The 17,752-nt window shown below is 45.0% G+C and overlaps 2 protein-coding genes across 5 annotated transcripts in view; one reads left to right on the top strand and one right to left on the bottom strand.

The window, feature by feature from the left end:
* The window catches only part of NT5C3A (5'-nucleotidase, cytosolic IIIA), a 41,322-nt gene extending 39,145 nt beyond the window's left edge, over positions 1 to 2,177 (top strand). For both annotated transcript variants that reach the window (XM_079932373.1, XM_079932374.1), the window contains one exon: positions 843 to 2,177. In XM_079932373.1, the coding sequence (XP_079788499.1) occupies positions 843 to 944 (102 nt within the window). In that variant the 3' untranslated portion in view covers positions 945 to 2,177. The remainder of the gene's footprint in view (positions 1 to 842) is intronic.
* Positions 2,178 to 5,152: 2,975 nt separating this feature from the next.
* Positions 5,153 to 17,752, bottom strand: part of FKBP9 (FKBP prolyl isomerase 9) — a 56,643-nt gene continuing 44,043 nt past the window's right edge. For all 3 annotated transcript variants that reach the window (XM_079932360.1, XM_079932359.1, XM_079932358.1), the window contains 4 exons: positions 15,994 to 16,180; positions 11,182 to 11,327; positions 9,420 to 9,583; positions 5,153 to 6,546 (listed from right to left, as the gene is read on the bottom strand). In XM_079932360.1, the coding sequence (XP_079788486.1) occupies positions 6,370 to 6,546; positions 9,420 to 9,583; positions 11,182 to 11,327; positions 15,994 to 16,180 (674 nt within the window). In that variant the 3' untranslated portion in view covers positions 5,153 to 6,369. The remainder of the gene's footprint in view (positions 6,547 to 9,419; positions 9,584 to 11,181; positions 11,328 to 15,993; positions 16,181 to 17,752) is intronic.

Here is a 17,752-nt window from a genome sequence, read left to right as displayed (position 1 = left end):
AAGGTGCCTGAGAAAGTAGTTATTTTAGAGACTTTTTCTTTTTTAAATTTATTTATTAAATTTATTTATTTTTGGCTGCGCTGGGCCCTCGTTGCTGCGCACGGGCCCTCTAGTTCGGCGAGCGGGGGCCACTCCCCGTTGCACTGCACGGACCTCTCATTGCGGTGGCTTCTCTTGTTGTGGAGCACAGGCTCCAGGCGCGCAGACTTCAGCAGCCGTGGCACGTGGGCTTAGTAGTTGTGGCTCGCAGGCTCAGTAGTTATGGCGCATGGACCTAGTTGCTCTGCGGCATGTGGGATCCTCCCAGACCAGGGCCCAAAACTGTGTCCCCTGCATTGGCAGGTGGATTCTTAACCACTGCACCACCAGGGAAGCCCCAGTTATTTTAGAGACATTTTGATTTCTCTTTATCCCTTTACTTTGGTGATGATTAAAGGACTTGGTATGTACATATGCATGCTATAGGGGAGGGAGAGTGTACATTCTAAATGAGGCGTCTCTGGCCTCTCCCCACTAGAAGCCCATATCATTCCCTAGTTGAGAATCAAAAATGTCTCTAGACACTGCCAAATGTTCCTTGGGCACTATCTCCCCAGTTGAGAACCACTGGGCTAGAGAGAAATCATTTCAGAAGAAAAGCCACCATGTGGGAAACTTCCTATGTCAATGAGTTTTAAAATTTTGAAAGTATTTTTTCATTTCAAAGGTTTTATGAAAGCAAATTAATTTACAACATTTTACCCAAAAGATTTAACATAGCAGTGAGATTTATACTGAGATTATTTACTTCTCCCCCCTGCATATTAATTTAATTTTTGTGATTTTTTTTGGTTGTTGATTAGGTGGATGAGCTTTTAGAAAAGTACATGGACTCTTATGATATTGTTCTAGTAAAAGATGAATCATTGGATGTAGCCAACTCTATCTTACAGAAGATTCTATAAACAAGCATTCTTCAAGAAGACCTCTCACCTGTGGGTACAATTGATGCAAGAGCTGCTCATCTGTTCATCTTGTTAAAAGATTTTATTTATAATATATTCTTGATCTTGAAGTTTTTCCTCTATATTACTGAAGTATTTTCAGATTTATTGAATCCATCAACTGGAAGCTCCTTTTTCTCCATCTCTCTCAACACACTCCTCACTATATTTTTTAACAGATTAAAAAAAAACTTAGAGCAAAAATTTGAAGAATAACTCCCTACATTTCCATAGTGAATTTTGTAGCTTAATGTTATTATGACATTTTTGAGAAGGCTTTTTACATTGGGAAAGTTTGTAGACGTTTAAAAAGTTTTATGAAATGGTGAAATAACGTGCATGATTTTAAGTGTTGTCATTTTTATAATTTGGGTGAATTATGCTGATGGTATTAACCATCTCCTAAAATTGTGTTACGTTTGGTTATTTTGTTTGGTGAAAATCGATATTTACCAAAAAATATTGGCATTTGATGTTTGAAAAAGAATCTATTGGTATCTACATGCCACTAATCATTATAAAATGTTCTATATTGAAGCACTGATGATAAAAATGAAATGAAAAGCCTTTTTAACTCTGTCAAGACTATTATTATTCATTCAGCAAAACCTGCCATGTTTTTGTGTGTGATGTATGAATCCTAATGTCCTTGTCATAGTGGCTATTTAGATTATTTTCAGATTTACACACTATAAAAATAAAAAGATTTTTGCAGAGAAAACTTAATCTGTCCTTCAGAAAATAATGGGGCCTAGGAAAGTTGTTTTCCCCCATTGAAACTATTAGTAAAAGAAGTACTATATTGAAAGTCTAAGCGTTTCAGAAACAGCCATAGGCAGAAAACAAAATATAGCTGGGTCTCATGCTGACTAAAACAGAGTACTTCAGGGTTAGGAACTGACATTCCTCTGTGCAGTCTGACTTCCCATTCTGAGTTTTGGCTGCCCCATAATGGTTTACACAAGGCTTAGACTTGCCATTGTGATAATTTTTTTTTTTTTAATAAATTTATTTATTTTATTTATTTATTTTTGGCTGTGTTGGATCTTCGTTGCTGCGTGCGGGCTTTCTCTAGTTGCGATGAGCAGGGGCTACCCTTTGTTGCGGTGCGCGGGCTTCTCATTGCGGTGGCTTCTCTTGTTGTGGAGCACGGGCTCTAGGCGTGCAGGCTTCAGTAGTTGTGGCTCATGGGCTGTAGAGCGCAGGCTCAGTAGTTGTGGCGCACGGGCTTCGTTGTTCCACGGCATGTGGGATCTTCTCGGACCAGGGCTTGAACCCATGTCCCCTGCATTGGCAGGCGGATTCTTAACCACTGCGCCACCAGGGAAGCCTACCATTGTGATAAATTTGACCCTGACTTCTAGCCCTTGATCTGCAGAGTCTATTGGTTTTCTTAGCATGTGAGCTGTGATACAGACAAAGCATGATCCAGCTGGTTCTGGACATCTAGTGTGGTCAGTAATCTCTAGTCCGGTCGAATATGGTAGAGAGGCAAGGTCTTGTGATGCAAACCTTCTTCCTGCAGCCCATCCTTATCTTCCATCACTACTTCTCCTTTTTATAATAAACAGTGAAACAAAGTACTCGGTGGCACAAAGTAGACTGTTCCCTTCTTGGGTATTTCCAGAATGGAACTCAAAACCAAGTTTCTTGCTTTAAAGCAGATAGCATGGCATGGGAGTATCAATTACCTGGAGGACTTTTTCACATAGAAAAAGTTGGGAATTCCTTATCTAATGAGAGCTCTTTACTCCTGTATTTGCTATTAGAGCTTGCCATATTGGCTATTTTCCAAAGGATTTGTAATATGCTTCCACAAATAAGCACACTGCATGGTGTAAGTGTAAAGAATACTGAAGTTATGACCTGCATTCTAGTCATTGCTCAGTCCTTTACTAAGACTATAGATCAGTCACCTCCCTTTAAAATGAAAGCCATGAGAGCAGTCTCTACAGCCTCTTCTAGCCATTACCAGTTCAGAAATGGCAAAACTTGCTGTTGGATTAAACACGTGGGGTGAGAGAATAGGGTGACCCCAGGTGTCTGGTTTGAACGAATGGGTACAAGAGAAGAATGAGAGAGAACAGGCTTGGATGGAAGGTGCTGGGAAGGGAGTGGGAATATACATTCCATTTTGAACACACAGTTTGAGTTGCCTGTGAGATATATAGGAGAAGATACCATAGGCAGATTAGGGCTCAGAGGAGAAATTTGGGGAACTATAAATCTGGATGTTGTCTGAATTTCAATGAGATTTAAATATGGCCACTGTAAGCTGGAAGGAATTCCCCTGACCTATTGAAATTCCAACATTAAGGATGACCACACAGAATCAAGCACTATTTTAATAATATCTGCAGCTAGCAATAAATAATTGAGAGCAGTATTCTTATTTTATAAAAAGACTCCGGACCCTAAGATATCCAAGGGAAGAAAGCAGCTTTCAAAGAAAGCAGCTCTGTTCCTAGAAACCTAAGATATTAAAGTGCTTATGTATAATCTTGCAGTCGGGCCAACTTCCCTAACAAAATGCATATGTTCCCTTAGCAACGGAAAGAATGGAAGTGCCAGGCAGCACTCAGTAAGTCAAAGGTTTAGCAAGATAAATACTGCATGGTATCACTTATACGTGGAATCAAAAAATAATAAGTTGAAGTCATAGAAACAGTAAAAAAGTGGTTACCAGGGCCTAGAGGGTGGGGGAAATACAAAAAAGGATACAGACTTTCAGCTGTAAGATAAATAAGGTCTGTGGATCTGATGTATAACATGGTGACTATAGTTGATAATGCTATCATATAGCTGAAATTTGCTAAGAGTAGAACTTAAACGTTCTCCAAAAAAAAAGGTGATGGGTGATGTATATGTTAATTAAGTAGATGGGGGAATCCTTTCACAATGTACATTTATGTCAAATCATCACATACACTTGAAATGTCTTACAGTTTTGTTAATTATACCTCAGTAAAGCTGAACAACAAAAGCCTGCAGGACAGAGACCCAAGAAGAGCCGAGACTTCAGTCCGAGTCTGAAGGCCAGAAGAGACCAGTGTCCCAGCTCAGCAGTCAGGTAGGCAGTTTAAATACAAAAACAAATACAAGCTAAAGTTTCCCTCCGTTCTTGAAGCTCTAAGGCCCACAGTCCTTAATTTTCCCAGAGAAACTTATTTTTTATGCAGCCAACCTGTCTCCACCACTATAGAAAACAGCCAGTGAAGAAATTCAAACAGGACCATCTAAAGATCTAGCGTAGAGAACAAGCACAGGATGTTTATCTTCATGAAGATATGTAAGGTAAGCGTAATGAAGTGCTACAGGTCAAATGCATTCCAAAGAGCAGTTCAGTTTAGCAGATCATAAACGTATGTAGTGCCCTTAAGGAATTCTGTTAAATGAAAAGGCTGAGTGACTGTGTGCACCGTAGAAGAGGGTTAGGGAATAGACAGGAAGGCCACGGGCACCTCCTTCCCCTCCCAAAAGCACACAGAGTCCCTGAAGTTGCTTCTGCAAAGAGTAAACCAGAACATTTGCTCTTTAAAAAGCCATATATATATAGTTTTTTCCCTATACTTGTGCCAGTTATTCTCCATTTGCTTCCAACCCAACCCCAACTGGTCATTCTCCACCTTCCTCTGCACCCCAAAACACTGATCCCTGAGAACACCAGCCCCTGAGCTCCTTGCCCTCTGGCTTCGGGTTGGCTTCAGCTAATGGGAGCCAGTGGCAGGACAGAGAGGATGGGTGTCTCCCCCCTCAGTACTCTGCTCCACTGCCAGCCACAGCTCTGGGAGTGGCTGCATCCCTCCACCAGCTCCTACCAGGCAGCCCCGCCCAGGCTCCCCTGGACCCTTGAGGCCCAGGGGTGGAAGAGCTTCCTACTGTCGTTGGCCAACAGCAGTCATGGGTACCTCGACATCCTTACTGGGCCCCCTGAGCCCTGCCCACACTTCTGTAAAGAGTACTTTCATTAGCTTCTCTTCAGAAGTCCCACATGAGGGTATGTTTGCAGCCAGGACTCTGACTGATACATCCCCTTTATACTGTACGGCAATCTTCCACTTCTTCCAATTCAGTCCTGCTGAGTTTTTATCAAGGGGATTCTGATGGCATGGTGTATTCTCATGGGAAAAATGAGACTTCAGATAAAATACCACAAAACCTGATGATATAATTCAATATTTTATTTATGAAAAAGTCATCTTCCAACATTTATTCCATTGAGTGAGTGCACAGCATTTTCAGGAACGATCTATCTCAGGGCTACATCAGTACAAAATAGTTTAAATTAGTAAAACAAAGCTGTTTCAAAAGGAAAATCATTGGTTACTGCAGGATGAGTGCCACCACCACTTGGGAACAGAGGACATGAGGCAGCAAGGTGGTTACTGCATAACATGGGGACAGGCCAGCAGGTACAGTGTCCTTCTCCTATGCAGAGAGAGGCTCCCAGGCCTTAGGGCACCTCCCTCTCTAGGACATGAATGAGAGGCAGAAATATGTCACTTTGTCTATGCTCACCTGTTGGGATGACATTTCCGTCTTGGCCACAGTGAGATAACTCTGGAGCTAGGTAGACTTAGCCACCAGCCCTATGTGTATCTATATCTGATCAAAGGATTCAGGGTGAGAAGAGAGGGTGCTATGGGATAGAGTGATGGGAATAAGCAAGAGCGAAGAAGATAATCTTATGTGACAAATGCAGAATCAAATTCTCTACTCATGGTCCAAGATGCCTTTTGTTTGGTCCACTGATTTTCTTTTTAACCTCCAAGTTACCTAGCCAATGGGAGGACCACAGTGAGGTGGGGTATGATTAACTAGAAGAGCACACCTGTGTGTGTGTGTCTGTGTGAGTGTGTGAGTAGAGGCACGGTGGAGGTTGGGCATTACCAGGGCCCATACGGGCCATTGGGAAAACTTCTCTGGGGCTGTCTGGGAATCCTGCTGGGGCATGCCCTCTGTCTCTTCTAGCCATCTGGAGAATAATTTTAAAACACCAGCAAGTTAAAAGCATTTTTAATCCTCTTTATGTAAATATCCTAGACACGTGTTCTTCTGTTCCCTCCAAGATGATTATAACTCCTGTATGACACTATTTTCCTTTCATAACAAAACTACCCAGAAGGCTCACAAAACTGCTGACAATGCAGCATTTTCAATATTCTACACAACCCATGCTAAGGCACCCGCACTGATTTTTTTAGTATCACTGGCATCAGCCTAAAATTCTCACCATGTGTATCAACCCACCCCGATGTATGTCCCAGGTACTATATGACCCACCTACTACTTGCTGACGATTCCCCTTCTGAGAGACCCTCGCACCCTCACTGCACATTCTGCCACAACAGGGGGCTTGGCATCACACAAGTGGCTCATATCAGGTTTAGAGTTCGTCGTGTTTTGCCTCCTGGTCTTTGAGTTTAAACTCCTCAGCCGTGACCTTCCCATCTCCATTCCGGTCCTGGTTGGTGAACATATTCTTCACAATCATCTCAGCATCGAATCCAGGGGCAAGTTTCCCTTTGCCAGATGCCACCTGGGCATGAATGTATTCTGAGAACTGGAGAGAAAGGGGCAGGACAGACCATGAGATACAGCAGCTGAGAACACCAAGCTGGAGCCTGAACAGAGCAGCCCAAGGGCGATGGGGCTGGAATTTGAGTCTGAGCCAGCAGAACAGACAAAATCTTCTGAGCTACACGACCCGGGTTTTTTCCCCCAGATGCAGGTTAAAAAACCCCTGCCAAAATGACTCCAGGAGCCCTTAGGTCCCAGGCAGCCAATACAGAGCAACCACTGGAACTATCCCTCTTCCCCAAATCAACACTTAGTTTTCCACCAAAGGCCAATCCCCTAACCACCCTCGCCTCTCATTCATTCATTCATTCATTCATTCATTCATACAATAAAAACTTACTGTCTACTGTGTGCTAAGCACCATCCTAGACCCTGGGGATAGATCAATAAACAAGCAAAACATCCTGCCCTTGCAGTTCCAGCACATGCTCGTGGACAAGATACATGATCAAAAAGGAACATTTAAAAAGTAAGTAAACTACATGTTAACTTAGAAAGTAAAATGCTCCAGAAAAATGAAGAAGTAGAGCCAAGTAAGGAAGATCCAGCGTGCAGTCAGGGGAACGGGTTGAAGTATCAATTTGGTGGTCAGGGTAAAACCCTAATGTGAAAGAGAGTCTTGTGCAAAGGCTTGAAGGAAGTGAGGGAACAAGCCCAACAGTTATCTAGGGGAAGTGTCTTCTGAGCTGAGAACAGCTGGTAAAAAGGCCCGGGGTGGACATGCCCAGTGTGTTTACAGGACAGCAAAGGGAGACTTGTTAGAGAGGAGGTTACGGCAAGCAGGTGGTGGAGGGCCTTTGTGGGCCATTGCAAAGACTTTGGAAATAGGGGGATGTATGGTCAGACCACTCAAGATGGCTGTTCTCTTGTCTTTGTACATCCCCTGTTTGACTAGTCTCTGCTTCACCTACACCCTACTCACAAGAACATGCTTGCCCCCTGTCCCAGCTAGTGATTGTTCTAATCCTTAGGCCAGAATGGCTCCACCTGCTAGTTTAGTAAAGGGAAACCTCTGCCCTCGTGATGGTCATTAACCTGGGGCCGTGAGGGACATGCCCCAGCTGCTGGTTTCCCTGGTAACTGATAAGCCAACCTGATGTCAATTCTCCTATAAATGGTGGCCTTCTCTCCCAGGTAACAGAGATTCCTGTTATGTCCTGCCTCCTGTCTGCCGTACACAGTCGTAGGGGGTAGCTCCAGGACCTTTTGCTGCAGACTTATATGATACCCCTGTCCAATAAGTTGTTGATGTCTCTGTCGCTGTCTCTAGGCTCTTTCTTCAGTCTCAAGGCTGGGCAACTACAAGGCTTTCAGGCCTGCGGGATGCAGCCCAACAGGAAGCTTCTGCAGGGTTCTGAGATGAAGCAGGCCATGCTCTGACTTATGTTTTAGAAGGATCACTCTGGCTGCTGTGAGGGGCAAGGGTGAGAGCAAGAAGACCTTCGTAGAGGTCCAAGCGGGAGGCGGTGGGCACTGGACTGAGATGCTATGGAGTAGAGGTGATGAGAAGTGGGCAGCTTCTGGATATACTTTCAAGATAGAGCTAGAATAATTTCCTGATGGATTTATTCTAGCCTGTGAGAGGAGGAGAGGAGTCAGAGATGACTGAGTGCTCTCACCTGAGCAACTGGAAGGAAGGCGATGCCATCGAATGAGATGGGGAAGGCTTTGGGTGAAGCAAGTTCAATAAATGAAGATATCAAGTGGGCAGTTGGATACCTGAGTGTGAAGTGGAGAGAAGATGAGCCCGGAGCTGCCCGTCTGGAAGTCACAGGACAAGGATGGTAAAGCCATGGGACTGGAGGAGACCACCAAGGGTGTGATGTAAAGGGGGAGAAGAGCTCAAGTTCAGGACTTAGCCTCCACCCGAAGAGCCCAGGAAGAAGACTCCTGAGAAGGAGCTACCAGTGAGGTAGAAGGAACACAGAGAAACTGTGCTGTGGAAGCCAGGGAAAGAAGACGTCTCAAAAAGGAGACAGCTGTGCTGAAGTAAGAGTAAGTAAGGTTCAGCGCCTTAGTGAGACCAGGTTCAGTGGCGTGGAGGGATAAAAACCCAACAGGAGTGGGTGTGAAATGGATTAGAAGGAAAGGAATTGGAGGCAGGGAGGACAGACAACTCTTTTGAGGTTTTTGCTGTAAAGGGAGCAAAGACCTAAAAGAAATGGTAAGATGTATTAAGAGAAGGGAAAATAGCAGCATGTTCTCGGGCTAATGTGAACGGTCCAGTAGCTGGGGAAATGATGACCGAAGAGAGAGAGGGGAGAAGGCTGGAGCCACGTCCTTGAATAAGCAGACGTGGAACAGGCGGAGAGCTGGAATTCCCTGGGGCTGTGACAAGACAGAGGACTCTATTGCCCAGTTCCACAAAGGGGTGTCTCGTGCAGGAGAAACAGCACAGGATCCAGATGCTCCAGACGGGGATGTGTACAAACCGCTGGATGGCTGTGCAACCTTGGGGAAGTCATTTACCTTCTCTGTGCACAGCTGCTTCTTCTGAAAAATAGGGATGATTACAAGGCTGTTGTGAAGGCCAAGAGAGATAATATATGTGAAAAACACTTAGCACAGTGCAGGCCGCAGTGAGCACCCAGGAATGAAGAGCTGAATCTGAGCTGTGAGACCTGGAGCCAAGCCCTGAAGCTCTCAGGGCCTCGGTTTCTTCAAAGAGGAGTTGTGAGCTCAACTTAGAGACTGTGTGTGTGCAAGTGCTTGGTATGTGAGCATGAAGGTTACCAGCATCACAAGCAAGCACAGCTGTCCTCACTCTGAGAGGCTTCACATTCCGGATGGGTACCCCGGCCCAGTGAGGCTCCCTGAGCTCCTTGGGTCCCACTTCCCTTCAAAAAGGTCAGTTACCTCTTCCAGGAGGACTTCTCCATTGCCGTCCTTGTCAATTTCTTCAAAGAGGTTGGCTGACACCTCGCCGTTCCATATGAACATGTACCCCTCCGGCAGGCCGGCCACGAGCTCCAGCAGCTCGATGTCAAACACCAACACAGCACTGCCGGGCACTTCTCCATCTGCCGCAGCAACGGGAGGAGGGGGCGTTAGCGACGAGGCGGAGGGCACGCCCCTCTCATCCTCTCCCTGCAGGCCACCCCGGTTCTAGCTGCCTCATGGATAGAGGCATCTCTTGCAAAAGCAAGAAAGTTCAGCATCAATCAGTGAGTGGTTTTTCCAAACTGTGGGTAGTGAGTCTCAAAATCAGTTGAGAGAATGGTGACCAATATTTTTTTAAATTAAGGGATAGAATAAAATCAGAGTACATTGCACATAGAAAGGATAGGTATTGTTTTATGAAACTTAGTTTTAATTTTATATATAAAATTAAATGGATATGTATATTAGGTAAAATTGCATGCTTATGTGTAACGCAGATTGGGAGATAAAATGTAATTCTTACTGTGTCTTGGTGAAAAAAGTTTAAAAGCCACTAGCAGAGTCTACAATGGTGCTTGAACTTTTGAATAAATCTTACCGCTGAACTTTAAGAATAATACAGTATGCCTTAAAATCATGATCCAGGATATGATTTGTAAACACAAATTCTAGAACAGTATATGTAGTATGAGCCCAAAAGAACTTACAAGTATGTGACTATAAATAAATGTGCATTATTTTAAATTATATATTATAACTATAATCTATATCATAGGAGCATGGTCATACAGGATATACAACATATTTTTTAAAGTGTTTCTTCTCCGACTGGGGGGATTAGCAGAGAGTATCTTTTACAATTACTTAAAAATTTTGAAAAAGAAAATCCAAAGTGCCTATCACTTCTATAAGTTAGCACTTCCCATCTCCTCCATCTCCAGACAGTAGGGGCATAAAAACTGAAAAAGAAGGGGTTCCCACCCACCCCCATGAGGAGGGCTCATTTTGGCCAAAATCATGAAGTAAACCGTAACAGCTGTGAGGGCAACGTAATGCCAGTATTTCCAGAACTTGAAACCAATCTTCCACAAGGAAATCTCCTTGGATAGCTTATAGGTTCAGCATTCCAGTATCCTGGGAAACAGTTCCCCAAGGAAGCACCTGGCTCACCTAAGAGAAGTCACCTGGCAAGCCCTTTCAGGGACATTTCCCACATGTGGGTTTGAAGAGCCAAGGTTTATTTCACAGAAACCCCTGTTTAATCCCATTAATGTGGCACTAACACCGAATTCACGGTGTCTTGAAACAAAAATCTAAATACTTAAATAAAAGTCCCCAGGCTTCCCTGGTGGCGCAGTGGTTAAGAATCCACCTGCCAATGCAGGGGACACAGGTTTGAGCCCTTGTCCGGGAAGATCCCACATGCCACGGAGCAACTAAGCCCGTGTGCCACAACTACTGAAGCCCATGCTCCTAGAGCCCATACTCCAGAACAAGAGAAGCCACGGCAATGAGAAGCCCGCACACCACAACGAGGAAGAGTAGCCTCCGCTCGCTGGAACTAGAGAAAGCCCACGTACAGCAACGAAGACCCAACACAGCCAAAAATAAATTAGAAAACAAAATGTCCCACAGTCTTTGGGTTTTAAATGGAAGAAGCATATTGTGGTTCTAAATAAGCACAAAATACAGACGGTGAATGTGCCCCAAACACCTTTTAACATTGTTGCATACTCACCCACACCAGCCTCCCCGTAGCCCAGGTGGGGTGGAATGATCACAGTCCGTTTCTCTCCAACGCACATCTCTCTGAGACCCATATCCATTCCCAACACGACTTGTCCAGATCCCAGAACGATATTATATGTTTTACCTAAGTTCCACCTAAAAATGAAACAGAAGAGTCCCTGGTTAGGCCGTGAACCCACTGGTACTTAAGAGTATCCTCCTGAGAAGAACATATCCCTTCTGTGATCTTTCTGCCAAAGATGCAGAACCCCTATGGAATCATAAGGAAACATCAGACAAGCCCACACTGAGGGACATTCTGCAAAACAACCAGCCTATAACCTTCAAAAGTGTCAAGGTAAAAATCAAAGGAAGACTAAGGGAGTTCGAGAGTTTGAGAGTTTTGGACATACTGGAATGGATCCTTTTGCTTTAAAAGAACTTACTGGAACATTGGCAAAACTTAAGTGGGGTCTGAGGATTAAAAGTAATGTATCAACATTAACTTCCTGATTTTAATTGAATTATGTAGGAGAATGTCCACCTTTGTTGGAAATTACACACTAAAGTTTTCAGAGGTGAAGAGCCATCACAGTGGCAACCTTCTCACCAATGGTGCGGCGTAGCGGGGAAGTGCTTTGTACTGGTCTTGCAATTTTTCTCTAAGTTTTAGTCAGTGTTGTAGCTAGTCAGAAATTTTCATGAGAATTTAAAAAATATATAATGTAGTTAAGATCCTGGGATTTGGATTCAGCAAGACCTGAGTTTGAATCCTGGTCAAATTTAATTTGACCCCAGGAAATATAATCTCTCAGTTTTCCTCATCTATAAAATGGAGATAATAACAGCTATTGCACCCGTTCCAAATAGTAAATAATATGCTTGGCACGGCAGAGAGCAAGCATGAAGAGCTCAATAAATGGATGGCCTTGAGAGTGTGAAGTGCTTGTGCCGGTAATAGCCTATGAGTCCAGAAAAATAACTGTGAACTTGGGCCATGGTGTTAATTATCCTTGATGCCCAAGGTCCCAGGGGAATCTAAACAAATAAAAGTTGGCTCAATCACCTCATTCATTACTGAAAGTAAATCTATTTCCAAATCGATGGCATTCCTATCACATCCTAAAGGCAAACAGTGGGAATGTTCTTCAATGGCGAGGAAGAAAAGCCTCCTGGATATCTTGGCGCCCCCTTGATGTCCATCACCAAGTGCTGACAACAGGGAAGGGACTGCCCCTGGTCACCTCCCCTTCTCAGGCTTCCCAGCCTCCCCTGGCCGCAGGGCCGCAGCCTCCTTCCCTTCTCAAGCTGGTTCCCAGGGCCAGGCTGGTTCTCTGGAGCTAGCAAATTAAAACCGCGTTTGCATTTGTCCTACCTGGGAGGAAGCAGAAACAAAGCCAATTCTGGCACAGGATGCCTTGGCCCCAGGCCTGCGGGAGGGCAGGCGGGTCCTCTGTCCTGCCCCCCACACAATCCCTCCTTTGTCAGCAGCACAGAGGCGCCCTCACACTGCCTCTCTCCAGGGACCGTGGGGAACTTCCCGTGGGACTACTGGGTTTCAAAGTCTTACAGAATATTTGAGAACTCATTTAGTTATCAAATAACAAATGTTTACTCTTCTCTGAGGCCAGTTTCAACATACATTAAAAAAAATCCTCCAAGGGCTTCCCTGGTGGCACAGTGGTTAAGAATCCGCCTGCCAATGCAAGAGACACGGGTTCGAGCCCTGGTCCGGGAAGATCCCACATGCCGCGGAGCAAGTAAGCCCGTGCGCCACAACTACTGAGCCCATGCGCCGAGAGCCCGTGCGTGCTCCACAAGAGAACCCCGCAATGAGAAGCCCGCGCACCGCAATGAAGAGTAGCCCCCGTTCACCGCAACTAGAGGAAGCCCGCACGCAGCAACGAAGACCCAACACAGCCAAAAATAAATAAATAAAATTTAAAAAAAATCCTCCAAGCAAGCAATTTGTATTCATGTTGCATCTCTGAACACCCTGCTAATTCTTTTTCCTCAAGTCATCATTTTATTTTTATTTTTTATTTTGCCGTTTTCTCTCAGACATTCTCCTCATTCCTTCTGTGCATTCCCGGCTTCCCATTCATTGCAAGCTTCCTGCTTCCTGCCTGCAGGCTGCCCCCTCTGGCTCTCCACCCACATTCCCCTCTATCCTCTCCATCATGGATTCTCCTAGCGCTGATGAACGGGCAGCAGCACCTGCCTCGTTGTTTACAGAGCCCATGTGGGCTCGGGGCGGGACCAGATCCCCTCTTCCAGAAGGAGCTCCTCTCCCACACCCCGGTAAGCAGTCTCCTGCCACACTTCCCATTATCCCATTATTCTGAAGCTTCCACCCAGCGGAGACCAGCAGGGACGCCCAGACACTGCTCTTCCGTGACAGTTTACACGTGACACAAATGACTCAAGTGGTTCAGAATGGAGTTTCCGAGAAGAGGAAGGAGCATCACGTGGCTCCCGGATGCCCTGTAACAATATTGTGCATCCGCCAAACACACATTAGAAGCAGGAAGACTGATTCTCCCCACCCCACGTGAGAAGCGTATCCTGAACCCACCAGAGAAGAAATTCCTTTGTTCATTTCCCACCCCCACTTCCCTTTCCAAGGCCATAGGAGCATCAGACAAGAATATGAACGTTGGCCAGAGCAATGACAGCTAGCCATCGGCCTTACAGACTGTTCTAACCTAGTTTTCCCATGCATAAGCTCACTTGTTCCCAAAACAACTACAAGCCATGCTTCTTCCTCACTGTCTAATCATCAGTGCAAAGAGGTTTGTTGTAAGCCAGGTCCCTATAAATCTGGGCCCCAGAACCTAGAACATATTTCCTTGATTCTATAATGCATATTTTTTTCACATTTTAATATCTCTTGATTTGGGATACATCTTACAATTGACATCATCTCATTGTTTTTTTGGCAGTGTTCTTACTTTCTTGAGACACATAAAATGATGCTTCTAACAACCAGCACGTTTTAGATCTCATGAAATACGTTAACTGCCTGAGGATACCGGATCTCATAGCACCAGAGAGAATGCTCTGAGGAGTATGTCCCTCAGGCTCTCCACGCTGGCTCTCCCCAGCCACACTCTGTCACCTGAAGCTAGAAGGCAGAGGTACGCGTGAGAGGGAAAGAAGACCCTCCCCATCTAGAATAAATGCAGTATCACATATTTATATGAAGCCCTTCTTTCTCCTCAAGACTAAACTTGCGAATCTAAGTCAGGCTCAATACAAAAATGGGTGTACTTATATAGAGACATAAAGAAAGACTGAGGGCTTCCCTGCATGGCACCATGGTTAAGAATCCGCCTGCCAATGCAGGGGACACGGGTTCAAGCCCTGGTCAGGGGAGATCCCACATGCCGCAGAGCAACTAAGCCCATGCACCACAGCTACTGAGCCTGTGCTCTAGAGCCCACGAGCCACAACTACTGAGCCCGCGTACCACAACTACTGAAGCCCACATGCCTAGAGCCTGTCCTCCACAACAAGAGAAGCCACCACAACGAGAAGCTCATGCACCACAACAAAGATTAGCCCCTGCTCGCTGCAACTAGAGAAAACCCACACGCAGCAACGAAGATCCAATGTAGCCAAAAATAAACAAATAAAATAAACAGGGACTTCCCTGTTAGCACAGTGGTTAAGAATCTGCCTGCCAATGCAGGGGACACGTGTTTGAGCCCTGGTCCGGGAAGATCCCACATGCCACGGAGCAAATAAGCACGTGCGCCACAACTACTGAAGCCCGTGTGCCACAACTGATGAGCCTGCACTCTAGAGCCCGTAAGCCACAACTACTGAGCCTGTGTGCCACAACTACTGAAGCCCACGCGCCTAGAGCCTGTGCTCCGCAACGAGAAGCCACCACAATAAGCCAGCACACCGCAACAAAGAGTAGCCCCCGCTCACCACAACTAGAGAAAGCCCGTGCACAGCAACGAAGACCCAATGCAGCCTAAAGTAAATAAAATTTTAAAAAAGGCCAAAAATGTTTCTTTCCCAAAGAAGAGAATAGTGTATTAACTTATAGATACCTCTGAAGATTCAGATACATAAGAAGGAAAGCTCCTTTTACCTGTATGATACTAGTATACACTGTTGATTCCTAGTAATATATTTTCAGATTCATCTCAATCACTTAACATTTATAAAGTACTCCCTTTGTGCTATGCTCTGGTCTAGGTGTAAGGAATAATATGAATAAACATGTTGGGTGTCTAAGGTTTTCAGACCAGCAACAGCGATAGAAACAAAAATAACTAAAAGGCAGGTAATATATAAAACATTATGAGACTATAGAAATAGGAGCAGTTGATTCTTCCTAGGAATTAAGCAAAGATTTTGAGAAAAGGGAATACATTTAAGCCAAGGCAGAAGCTGGCCAGAAGGAAGGGTGTAAGCAGTGCACATCCTGCACCACTGCACATGGCACCCCTGGGAGGCAGAAGACGGGCCTCAGCAGAAGATGCTGGCGAGGCAGAACAGAGCTGACAAGAGAGCCTGATATGCCAGACTCTGGAGTTTAGATTTTATTTGTGGGTTAATTTTTAAAGACAGCAGGATAAGATAAGATCTGCTTTTCAGAAAGACAGTTTCACGGGTGCAGGATGAAACCATTCATAGGGAACTCTTGGAACAATGCACCGGAGTAGCGATGTACACTTGAGATACTCAGCGCAAAGGGCATGAAGATAAAAGCTCTCAACCAGTATCTGATGAAAAGAAAAGGAGGATTGTTGGAACACTGACTGTTATCTGCCAGGCTCACACCCCACCGATCCCTGGCAGCCCTTACGTGGAATCCAGCAGCGTCCCATCCAGAAGCGAGGCGTTGTAGTGATACTTGAGGTAATCCCCCTTCTTACTCAGCACTGAACAGTCGGGGGGCTTATAGTGGGAGGTGATGCTGATGGAGTCTGAAGGGTTGTGAAAGTCAATCACATGGATGTCAAACACCAGCACAGCCGAGCCGGGGATGTTCCCTAAAGGACAGACAAAGGCAATTAGAGGGAACCCTCCAAGCAGCAGCGCACGTGCCTCCCCAGTATCACCAGGTATTCCTCACAGACCTCCAGTGAGGAACACGGGGACCCAGCTGTGAAATCCTAGGCAATGCTGGAAGAGTGGAGCTGGAAGGGCCATTAGAAGTAGCCTAACCCAATTTATAGATGGGGAAACTGAGGCACAGATTTGTCGAGGGTCCACAGTCAGGAACACACTTTGGACTAAAATTCAAGACACAGTACTACTGCCCCATGGAATGGTTCAACCTGAAAGATTTATGGCTTAAGTTCATCACAGATGAGAAAACTAAAGCTCAACCAAATTAAGGCTTGCCCCGCTCCTGCTAGACGTAAGAGGTGAGATGAGAAAATCAGCTGTAGAATGAAAATCACTTTAGTGCCCTACCACTGCTTAAGAGAAGCAAAACCAACAGAAACTTCACAGGGGAAATCACCTAGCCAAACTAGGCCCATATATGCCCCTTAAGATATACTACACCTAACAACTCACAAAGGGCTTTACAACACATCCTGTTTGTTCTACACAAAATTATTACTCTTTTCCATTTTTGAAAACATTATCTCACATCTGAATAATGTTTTACAGTTTACAAAGCATTTTTCACATACACTCTCTCATTAAATCCCTGCAGGAACCCTGTTGGGTAAATATTACCATAAATGCAGGAGTAGCAGGTCATCCATTCATTTAATGACAGCTTCTCAGGAGGGTATCGGTTGTTCACCACACCCCCAGATCATTTCAGAGAAGTTTACACGTAAAAAATTTGTAAATAGTGTTACTTAGAATCAAGGAGGTATAATATTTTCATTAGCATTTTACAGACAAGAAAACCAACTCAGATATAACTTGTTCAAGAAAACAACACAGCTACAGACAATTCAGTAGCGCTATGTGAACATCAACAGCCCCTCCCCACGCCCCATCCTCCAGATCACACCACCCCCACCCCACCATGTGCTCATCTGTTTCCCGGCTGCTGTCTCTCTAACACACACTTAATGGGTAGGTGCTTGTTAGGTACCAGGCACTCTTCTAAGTGCTTTAGATGTATTAGTTTATTTAATTCTCATTATAATCCTATATTCCCAACCTACAGATGAGGAAACTGAGGCACAGATTTTGATGGCCGCCCAAAGTTACCAAGGTAGTAATTAGAGAAGCTTGGGCTTTTACAGCAGCACACAGGTGCCTCATACTCACTAGCGATGGGGAGTTGCTGAAGTGAGTGGTTAACAGGGTCCGGGATCTTTCCCAGAGGAACCAGGTATTGCAAACTGCCATAGGAGGATGCCTGGAACCAGGGCCAAGGGCAGCTCTTTGTGGGAAACAGCACACACTAACGGAGGGCAGTGGCTGTGGAGCCAGACAAGGGGTTTCTCAATCTTGGTTGCTCATTAAAACCAACTGGGAACGAACCTTGAAAACATTATGCTCGGTGAAAGAAACCAGACACAGAAAGACAAATATTGTATGCTTTCACTTATATGAGGCACCTGGAATAGGCAAATTCATAGAGACAGAAAGTA

Source organism: Stenella coeruleoalba (assembly GCF_951394435.1).
Source record: "Stenella coeruleoalba genome assembly, chromosome: 9".
Classification (NCBI taxonomy): domain Eukaryota; kingdom Metazoa; phylum Chordata; class Mammalia; order Artiodactyla; family Delphinidae; genus Stenella; species Stenella coeruleoalba.
This window is presented reverse-complemented; position numbering and strand designations above follow the sequence as displayed.